Here is an 11,264-nt window from a genome sequence, read left to right on the forward strand (position 1 = left end):
AAAAATACAAAAATCATGCAAGCGTGGTGGTGCACAACTGTAATCCCAGCTACTCAGGAGGCTGAGGCATGAGAATCACTTGAACCCAGGAGGTGGAGGTTGCAGTGAGCCGAGATCATGCCACTGCACTCCAGCCTGGGTGACAGAGTGAGTCTCTGTCTCAAAAAAAACAAAAAAACAAAAAACGCTTTTCTCATATGTGCTTAAGGAAATGTACATTTAGTTGACTACTTGAAACAAAATTTTAGGAACACAGAAATAAATGAAACATATATATATATATATATTTTTTTTTTTTTTTTTTTTTTTAAGATGGAGTCTTGCTCTACCACCCAGGATGAAGTGCACTAGCACAATCTCAGCTCACGGCAACCTCCGCCTCCTGGGTTCAAGCGATTCTCCTGCTTCAGCCTCCCAAGTAGCTGGGACTATAGGTGCACGCCACCAGGCCCAGTTAAGTTTTGTATTTTTAGTAGAGATGATGTTTTACTCTTTTGCCAGGATGGTCTTGATCTCTTGAACTCATGATCCACCCGCCTCAGCCTTCCAAATTATGGGATTACAGGCATGAGCCATGGCACCCGGCCAATATTTTATTTTTAATATTTTACAATTATATAAAATTACAAAAAGTGGTGGCAGTAGTAGAGAGTTTGATATCAACTAGTTTTATTTTATTTTATTTATCCAACTAGTTTTAATATGTGCTATTTTGCCACTCTTGCTTCAATATTTTTTTGAATAAATAAAATCGATATAGATGAAGGCCTCCCTTTCCTATTCTCTTCCCTGATACCCAGTGGTAATCACCAGCCTGAGGTTGGTGTATATACTTCTTGTTCACATCTTTTGTGCTCTGACTACATATTATGCTCCCACTGCAAAATATTGCTTTATGATTTGTATATATCTATCTTGAAACATTGATTTTGAGATTTAATTAAGTTGATGCAAGTAGTAATATCTCATATGTTTTAAGATTCTATATTGTTTCACTGTGTAAATGTACTTAATTTATCTATTGATATAGCAATTAACATTTGAGTTATTTCTAATTTTTCCCTAAAACAAAGGCTGCTACTGGGGAAGATCCTCAGATAGCTTTCCTATGATGATGCCCACAGGAACGCTAGCTCAGTTCCTAGAAGTAGAATTGCTAGTTTGTAGGGAATGCAAATTTATTTGACTAGATATTGCCAAATTTTACAATTAACATTGGGGATGCTCATTTCTATACATACTCCTCCATTAGACTTTAATTTTTCTGCCTGTCGTTGAAGTATCGAATAGTGTTTCATGTTATTTTCATTTGCATTTCCCTGATTGCTGATGAGAAACAGAATCTTTTCACATACCATTCTCACGTGAACTATCTGTTCTTACTCTTTGCCTGTTTTAAAAAAATTGTTGTCTTCCAGCTGATTTGTAGGATTTTAAGAAAGTTATGCTAGGGATACTAGATTTTGAGAACTTTACATTGCATGTATGTTCTCTTAGTATGTGATTTGTCTTTTAATTTTTTGTGTGATGTCTCTTGTTGCCTAGACACTTAATTTTAGTGCAAATGTTTTAAGTTTATTATTTATATTTATGTATCTTTTTTTTTTTTTTTTTTGAGACAGAGTCTCGCTCTGTCACTCAGGCTGGAGTGCAGTGGTACAATCTCGGCTCACTGTAATCTCTGCTTCCCAGGTTCAAACGATTCTGGTGCCTCAGCATCCTGAGTAGCTGGGATGACAGGCACCCGCCATCATGCCTGGCTAATTTTTGTATTTTTAGTAGAGATGGGGTTCCACCATGTTGGCCAGGCTTGTCTCCAACTCCTGGCCTCAAGTGATCCGCCCGCCTTGGTCTCCCAAAGTGTTGGGATTACAGGCATGAGCCACTGCGCCTGGCCCTATCTATACTTATATTTTCAATCAGCATAGATTTAAATGTGTAATGTTGTGAGGTAAGCCCTAATTTATTGTTCCTGACTTAATACGGCCTAATTTACTGTTCCATATGGATCGCCAGTTAGAATAGTATACCCCTGCCTCCACTGATTGAGGGTTATCGTTACTATGCTCTATAGAGGCTGCAGTGGTTCTAACTTTGTAACATACATCAGAGTCACCTGAGGACTTGTTAAAAAATGTAGATTTCTTGGCTCCACCCCAAGTTTTTGATTCAGTAGGTCTTGGGCTTGGGTGTGGTCTGAGAATTTGTTTCTCCAATAAATTCCCAGGGATGCTGATGCTGCTTGTCCTAGGACCATACTTTCATAACCACTTATATAGAGGAGGCAACATGTTTTGTTGACATCAATGCCTTGAGGAAACTGAAATTTAAGCCTATTTTATAGATGAAGAGCCTGGTGAGGAAATTAATTAGGTGATTTTCCAAGGTTTGTACTAGTTAGAATTGGAGACTGCTGGCCGGGCACGGTGGCGCACACTGTAATCCCAGAACTTTGGGAGGCTGAGGTAGGGCAGATCACAAGGTCAGGAGTTCAAGAGCAGCCTGACCAACATGGTGAAACCCCATCTCTACTAAAAATACAAAAATTAGCCGGGCGTGGTGGCACGCACTTGCAGTCCCAGCTATTCCGGAGGCTGAGGCAGGAGAATCGCTTGAACCTGGGAGGCAGAGGTTGTGGTGAGCTGAGTTGTGCCATTGCACGCCAGCCTGGGCGACAGAGTGAGACTCTGTCTCAAAAACAATAATAATAATAATAATTGGAGACTGCTGTGATTTCTTTACTTGGTTTTGGTTCCTACAATATGTAACTAGCATTAAATCATAACAAGATTTAAATTTTTTTAAAAAACACCTTTTTTTTACTTGAAAATTATATCTTTATGCATTTGGTTCTGTCTCTTAAAAATAATTATTTCAAATGACAGTTGTCTGGCTTTAGTAATATGACATATAGAATGCATAAAATGAATACAAGGATGGAATATAAACATTATCAGAAAACAAATTGAAGTACTACCTTCATTAAACAGAAAAGGATAATAAGCAGAAAAGTCTTATGATCTATCTAAAGTCAAATAATTCAATCATAAAAGGATTAGTCACAGACTGTGCTAAGTAAATATTTATTAACTACTTATCTTATTAAATCTCTTTGTTTTAGTTAGATATGTGGCAAGTGCAATATCATAATGGACTCTTTCCCTAGGTCTTGCTACTCAGGAGGTGGCTCAAGGACTAGCTATATAGGCATCACCTGTGAGCTCATCAAACTGCAGAATCTCAGGCCCCAACCCAGACCTCCTGAATCAGCTGCTTTTTAACATCCTCAGCTGGTTCAAATGCACATTAAAGTCCGAAAGTTCTGAGATTCTGCATTTCTAAGATGCTCTTAGGTGATGCCCCTGCTGTGTTGAGGGTCCTCTTAACTACACTTAACATGGCAGAACTCTGCTCTCCTATCTACTTGTTAAAACAAACAATATCTTTAAAGAATACTAACTTTGCTAGGTAGTTTAATAGTGAATCCCTTCAGTGAAGATTTATGGACACTACAGTGGGTATTATCCTGAAGAGAGAAAAATAAAGACAAGACAGGCACAGCTCTCAGAGTGAAATAACAAGTTTGGTAGTCAATGTTATAGAACAATGGTAATTGTATCTGATTGCTAAAAGAAAGCCCCAAAGAACAACACTAATCAGCTGAAATATAGTTATAACAAAGGAAGTCCAGAATTTGACTTCTATAGAACTGTTTTCCATTTGAAAGAATATAAAGCAATGGAAAACAGACAAAATTATACATTATTTAGATGGAACCTATCACATTACATTAAGTACATCATTAGATTTGTAAAAGCAATCTTGCAGTCACTATTTTGATTCAGAGGCTTTTGTATCTTAAGCTACACTAAATACAGAAGTAATTGGTATGAAAGATATACGCTTTTTTTTTTTTTTTTTTTTTTGAGACAAAGTTTTGCTCTATTGCCCAGGCTGGAGTGCTGGAGTGCAGTGGCATGATCTCTGCTCACTGCAACCTCCACCTCCTGGGCTCAAGCAAGATACTCACGTTTTAATAGAATGTGTATTTGAATTAAAGTGCCTTGAAGTTTTTCCAGCTTCAAATATAGAAGGAAACTTTTCAAGGTTTAGTTCCGATATCTCAGTGCTGATTTGTGCCACTTAAAATGCATAAAACATGGACTCTTGGTTTGAGTATAAATGTCAAACAGTCTGGGTAGTTTGTGTTGTGACAAAGCATATTATTAATGCAACTGTTACCACATACAGTGGATTAAGACTGGATTAAAACCTGGATTCCACTTCAGAAAAGGCAAATCTATTATTCATTCATTCATTCACTCATCTTTTTTTTCCCCTGGAGGTATCCAGGCCACATTTGTAATGAACCAGGTTTCCTGTTGATGCCAGAGCATAAGGAAGATTCTCTTTTTGTTTTGTTCTTTTTATGAGATAAAACACGAATTCCTGACAAGACATATTATTTCCATAAACAACATTCCTTTCTTTTTCATCTTTTTTGGTTTCTGCGGGGTTTGAAATGCTCATGAGTGGGATAGTATTTCCTCCCTGAAAAGGCTTGGATAACATCAGAGATAATTTTTTTTTCCATACGTTGGTTAGCAACAGAGCATTATCTCATTAAGAAGAAAGTCTGTGAATTTATTTTTATTTTTTGGAGACAGAGTCTCGCTCTGTCACCCAGGCTGGAGTGTAGTAGCGCAATCTCGGTTCACTGCAAGCTCAGCCTCCTGGGTTCATGCCATTCTCCTGCCTCAGCCTCCCAAGTAACTGGGACTACAGACACTCGCCGCCACGCCCAGCTAATTTTTTTTTTGTATTTTTAGTAGAGACGGGGTTTCACTGTGTTAGCCAGGATGGCCTCGATCTCCTGACCTTATGATCCGCCTGTCTTGGCCTCCCAAAGTGCTGGGATTACAGGCATGAGCCACCGCGCCCAGCAAGTCTGTGAATATTTTTATTGGCAGGTGAGATTTTCATCCCTATTTCAAGGACATTCATATTCCAATGGCTATCTAGTAAGTTGGGATAAATCCATCTATCCATCCATCCATTTTTAAAAATCGTTTTTTCTTTCATCCAACTATCCATCCAACAAGTGCCTACCATATACTTTTTAGGTACCAGGCACTGTGCTCAATTGTGTGTATTTACTGTTATGTAAATACAAAACTACTTCAGTCCTTGTTCTAAAGGAATTTTCAGTCTAGCAGGGGAGACAAGTATTCAAAGCAACGATTACAATATGGTAAGATACATGCCATTATGCAGGTATTATAGAAGCTAATGCATAGGCATCCCGATTACTTACTGATTAGTATGATGATACCTTGCCAGGCCTTCAGGTTTTAGATGAGCTAGAGTCTAGCTCTAGACTGCCTAGGTTTAAATCCTATCCCTGATACTTGGTAATTGTGTGGCCATGGACAAGTTAGGTGATCAGTCTGTACCTCAATTTCATCATCTGTGAAGTGGAGATAATAATTATACCTGTTGCATAAGGCTGATACCAAGATAAAACTAGGTAATACATGTAAAGCACTGGAATTAGTAATATTTAGCAGTATTTACATACACTATGTAAATGTTAATTATAATTATCACCCCTACTTTTCAAAATGAACTTATCCATTAAAGAGTAGTCTCCCAAGATGATCTGCTGGGAGCAGTAAAAAAATAGTAGAAATACTAGAAAATGAATTCCTATTTAATTTTCATATCCTTTTTCAATCTCCATTTTTGTGTATCTTATATGTATATATATGTGCATCTCATTAATATATATGTATATTAGCATACATAAATGTTATTCTATTTTTTTTCTACTGTTAGGGACCTCAACCAAAAACTTAAAGATTATTTAAATAAATATGTGCATTAAATAAATATGTGATACCCTATCCACAGACAGGACTTGCAATTTATAGTTTATAAAGCACCTTTATGTATATTATCCCAAGTCCAAGAAGACACTGAGCATATTATCAACTATATACTTTTCATCTGCTTCTGATTCTTACCACATCTAAATGGACAGAGCTGAATGGTGAGACTACAGGCATACTAGAGTCAATGACTTGAGCAGTCAATGCTTCCTTCTTCCCTGATGAGGCACTTGATAGGTTTTGCAGGGCCTCAGATAAGTTGGCTCATATTTTGCTAGCATGTATTTTCATCATACTCACTCAGCTGCAGCTTGGCAATGACACATGAAATATAAATCTATTGAAATATAAGCTGAACATATCATTGGCCAACATTTTCTCCAGTGTGATAGTTGATAAATGGTCTTTTTTGGTGTTTACTTTTCAACATCCTATGAGACAAGCATACAAAAACGTTTACCATAGAGTGCAATCTGGTCTCTCCTGTCTGCATGATTCATTTTCAGATTTTCTTGTGTAAATGAAGCTGAAGATGCTAACAAAACAACAGCTGCTTAGCTATAAATTAGTAAAACAAGTTTCTCATCCAAGATTATTATTGAAGGGTTTTATTTAAAGCAATTTACAAATTCATGAAGGATTTTACTTAACACATTTACACTTGAAGCCATTTAGAGAAGGCCTGGGGATTAGATGGGAGCTGCCTCCTTTCCTCTTGCTGAGAATTTGGAGATTAATTTATCTAAACAAAAAGGAAAGCCACATTTGCTAGAAATTCCATAAGCTCACTACATATTTAATTGGGGTTCCATAAGAATCTGCTCATTAAAAAGCAAAGAATATAAGCTCAAAAGAGAGTTATCATCAACCTCTCATTGATTAGAAAAATAACACAGACAAGATAGGGATAATTAGTGGGAACTTTAGGCACACAAATTATTAGCTTTTAGAATTCTATTCTCAACTTAAAAAAAAAAAACTATTTCTATTCCTTTTCCTTTTACCAAAGCTTGTTTTTCTAAATTGAATTATTTTGTCCTTTGCTTTTGTTTTGTATTTCTTCATTTTTAAGGAACAAAAATCCAAAGGAATTGTCTTAACATAGAATCTACTCTGCAAGGAGAGCTGACTCAGCCCTGCTGTGGGCAGGTCATTATCTACTTTTTCCTCAGTTTCCCCATCCTTGGATGTTCCCCATCCAAGGATAATCACACCTACCTCATCAGCTTGTTTCACTAACATTAGCTAATGAATTTACACAGAAGCTTTCTAAAGATGGACTGTACTGATTACCATTACTTATGGTATACTTATTTCCATAATTTGGGACATTGAATTTCTTAATGAGAATAAATGAACCTCAAGTTTAGAGAAACTAAACTTTTTTTTTTTTTTTTTTTCAGATGGAGTCTCACTCTGTCGCCTAGGCGGGAGTGCAGTAGCGCAATCTCAGCTCACTGCAGCCTCTGCCTCTGGGGCTCAAGCATTTCTCCTGTCTCAGCCTCCTGAGTAGCAGGGATTACTGGTGCACACCACCACACCTGGCTAATTTTTGTATTTTTAGCAGAGACGGGGTTTCACCATGTTGGTCAGGCTGGTCTTGAACTCCTGACCTCGTGATCTGCCCACCTTGGCCTCTCAAAGTGGAGAAACTAAACTTTTATTGTATGTGTCAATGTGATTTGGTCTTTTAAGAAAAGCAAATATTATAAAATGCAGGTTAATTTGTTAATGAAGGATGCCTTACTCTGTATGTTTAATTGACAGATTATTCCTACACTATATATATAATATGCTCATAATAATTTGTTAAGTGTTAGGAAACATGAGGAAGACTATATTGGCTTCTTATGTCTGTTATTTTTTGAAGATCTTGATTTGTACTCTCTGAAAAGAAAACAAAAGAATGATGGGAGCATGAATCCCAAATATTGCTTTTCTTATGTGGGTACTTCCCACATAAGAATCTGGTGTTTTCAGATTTAGTGAATTTCATCCTTTAAACCTGAAGGAGTGTTTTGTTTTTTTTTTTGAGACGGAGTCTCGCTCTGTCACCCAGGCTGCAGTGCAGTGGCCGGATCTCAGCTCACTGCAAGCTCCGCCTCCCGGGTTCACGCCATTCTCCTGCCTCAGCCTCCCGAGTAGCTGGGACTACAGGCGCCCGCCACCTCGCCCGGCTAGTTTTTTTTTTTTTTTGTATTTTTTAGTAGAGACGGGGTTTCACCGTGTTAGCCAGGATGGTCTCCATCTCCTGACGTCGTGATCCACCCGTCTCGGCCTCCCAAAGTGCTGGGATTACAGGCTTGAGCCACCGCGCCCGGCCTCTGAAGGAGTTTTTTTGTTGTTGTTGTTGCTGTTTGTTTGTTTCTGTTTAAAAAATTTTCAGAGCCACAAACACACTAGGTATAGCATATTATCAATGAATCAAAATACACTTATTGGGCATCTTCTATGTACTAGTTATGGTATAAATAATGTGGATGAGTGATTTTCAAAGCAGTCTCAGAACCAGCATTATCAGCATCACCTGGCAACTTGCTAGAGTGGTAAATTCTTGGACCTCATTCAAGACCTACTGAATCAGAAACTCTGGGAATGGGGCCTAGCAATCTATGTCTTAACAAATGCTCTAGGTGATTCTGATGTTAGCTAAAGTCTAAGAACACAAAGGTGAGTTAAATGGAGTGTTTGTAACTTGCAAACTGTGCATACCTGTCCTTGTTTCCAGCATTTGGACCGACACAGTCTGTCAGAGCATGTCTTCCATATAAGTGCATCTATTCACTAATTATGTACTTGTGTTTTCAAGGTTGCGTTTGAGAAACACAATCTGTATTATCACTTCTTGCACCTTCACTCTGTAAGCAGGAGTAGGTATTGAAGTTGTTCTGGGAGTGGGAGTTTCTCTCATCTGAATTTAATTTCTCTTGAATGCATGATCAGCCCCAAGCTCTGGGGTTTAGAATAGGGACTACACCTGGCCAGATGGATATTTAAAGACAGTGAAGGTGAAGCCCCGCTTCTAAGAGCAGGTACGATGGAGGGTGGCGGTGGGAGAAGTGGCAGCTCCTGGCTCATTCCTGGGCTCTTGGCTCTGGGTCTTTGGTGCATGTGTTTGAGCTCGGTAGAGACACTTGACTGTCGCAACCCAATGCTGCCTTCCCACATAAATGAGATCTTTTCTGCCAGGCAACATGGTTTTACCCTCACATTCAAAAGTAAGTATCTGGAGCTCTGGTCTTTGCCAGGGAACGAGTGATCCAAAAGCTGCCTGGCAGCATTTTGAGGGACTGGTCGGGGAATAGGGTGTAAATGACAACAGATATTTAGGGCTCTTGTGAGTAGAGCAAGGAGCTGGGGACAGAATACTCCTCAGCTGGTCTAGCAGAAGAGGAATCTGCGTCCTGGTTTCAGCTCTGCAGGCCTGGTACGTAGGATGTCTTTAAGCTTTATGGCTGATGCCCTAAAGTTCTCTGTGTAAGGATGCTCCAAAGTGTGAAGTACACAGCTGGTGGGCAACTACAGTGTTTTAGGACATACAACAGGGCAAGTGGCTTGTCTTAGGTCATGGTGACTGGAATGGTTTTCAGTACTAGGGTAGTCAGTCTGACTTAATTCTAGGGGTAGGGTGATGGGAGTTGAGAAACCTCAGCCCATTCCTGGCTGCTGTGGACTAAGCACTGGCTTTGACAAGCTGAGACTGCTAAATCTTTGTCCTATCCTGCAAGGCTGGGTAGTGGGGAGTAAGAAGCCAAAAGGGAGGTGGGACTTTCCATGATAGCGGCCTCCTGGAGCTTCCCCTCTTCTTTCCCTACAGGCTCACAGTTCCTACACAGCTACTGGCTCCTCTGTTTTGAGGCAGTTCCCTTCTTGGGGGTTTCCTTGATAAACCTGTGGGCTTGGGTGCCCATTGTCCCCCATGCCACTGAGCTTGTTCTAGAGTTCGAGGACCATCAAAGGGGCCTCCAAAGATTCCTGTTGGGATCTTTCCCCATTATCTTTTCATCCTACCAGTCAGAGGGAGGGTCATTATTGGAGATCTACTGTTTACTCACATATTGGATGGAGGTGGTGCCCACCCTCTTGGCAGAGACAAAGATTCCAGCCACTGATGTTGCTGACGCCAGCCTGAACAAGTGTTCCAGCATCGAAAGGAAACGAGATGTAGTGTTGCTGTTCGTGACCTCGTCCCACACACAGCCATCTCTGTTTCACCTGCCTTACGTCCAGAAACCCTTTATCCCTAATGTGGAGCAGCTGATCCTGGGGACCCCATGCCAGAATCACTGGGAGATAGGCGATGGCCAGAATACGTTTCCTGTAGAGAAGCTCTGCCATCTGCAGGATCGCAAGGTGAACCTTCACAGAGCTGCCTGGGGCGAGTGTATTGTTGCACCCAAGACTCTTAGCTTCCCTTACTGCCAGGGGACCTGCCTGGCCCTCAACAGTGAGCTCCGTCATTCCAGCTTTGAGTGCTATAAGGTAAAACATGGAACCTTGTTCTTTCTCTTCTGGGGTCATATTGGGAAAGCACTAAGTGCTCAACTCTCTAGGCCTGGCTCCTTTTGAGTCAAGGAAGCCACTGAACTTGGCAATTATGTAATCCAGCACTGATGCAGTGTGTAGCATCTTTCCCGCACTGTGACCTTATCCCTTATCTTTGCATAAGAAACAACAGCTTCCTAAAGATTGTTCTGAAACAGCCCTGATCCAGCAGCTTCTCCCCAGGCCCTCCTCCTCCCCCCTTCCCATCTATCCCTGACAAGTCTACCGATGCCCTTAGGTATGAGGCTGTGGCTATGAGGCACTCACCGTTCTGCCATTTGTTTCTGCAGAGGGGAGTACCTACCTGTCCCCGGCTCTTCCAGACCTGCCATCCCACCAGGGTCAGACTCTTCTCCCTGATGGTCCAGGATGACGAACACAAGATGAGTGTGCACTATGTGAACACTTCCTTGGTGGAGAAGTGTGGCTGCTCTTGAGATACCCCAAAGCCTTCTACTGGCCTCAGGGCCATCTAAGTCTCAGGACTCTAGTAGGGGGTGGGATTAGTTTTCGTAGCAACTAGAGCTCTTTGAAGGGAGGTGGGATTTGGTTTGTTTCTCAAAGCGCAGCAAGAAGGATGGCATTATGGCAGTAACCCCTCTTAGATGCTTCTCTTTGATGTGGGCAGGGGACCCCTAGTGCTGTTCTCAGTCACTCCTACTACTGGGAAGCTGGGCCCATTGTGATGTCTGACTGTTGCTGTCCTAGATTGTGACTGGGCTGGGCTTAGTGCCACCTCTGGGGTCATTTAGGTGGGGAAAGAGGAACTGGAATTGGACGCATGTCAGCTCTTGGGGTAGGGGTAAAATTGTTACCGGTGTTAAGCTGGCT

General features: G+C 40.6%; 1 protein-coding gene across 1 annotated transcript; it reads left to right on the forward strand.

Annotated features, from left to right (window-relative positions):
* The first annotated feature begins 8,756 nt into the window (after positions 1-8,756).
* On the forward strand, positions 8,757-10,870 carry LOC105499406 (uncharacterized). Its single transcript, XM_071098902.1, has 3 exons — positions 8,757-9,106; positions 9,706-10,370; positions 10,724-10,870. The coding sequence occupies exons 1-3, from the start codon at positions 8,926-8,928 to the stop codon at positions 10,868-10,870; spliced, it is 993 nt and encodes a 330-aa protein (XP_070955003.1). The 5' UTR covers positions 8,757-8,925.
* Positions 10,871-11,264: the final 394 nt, after the last annotated feature.

This window comes from Macaca nemestrina, chromosome 6, assembly GCF_043159975.1.
Source record: "Macaca nemestrina isolate mMacNem1 chromosome 6, mMacNem.hap1, whole genome shotgun sequence".
Taxonomy (NCBI): Eukaryota; Metazoa; Chordata; class Mammalia; order Primates; family Cercopithecidae; genus Macaca; species Macaca nemestrina.

Bases quoted from the DNA above. Each gene is read 5' to 3' on its own strand.
- LOC105499406 (XM_071098902.1), top strand. From the start codon at position 8,926: ATGGAGGGTGGCGGTGGGAGAAGTGGCAGCTCCTGGCTCATTCCTGGG. The intron at 9,107-9,705 runs GTAAGTATCTGG...CTTTCCCTACAG, and splicing joins TTTTACCCTCACATTCAAAA to GCTCACAGTTCCTACACAGC. The intron at 10,371-10,723 runs GTAAAACATGGA...TTGTTTCTGCAG, and splicing joins CCAGCTTTGAGTGCTATAAG to AGGGGAGTACCTACCTGTCC.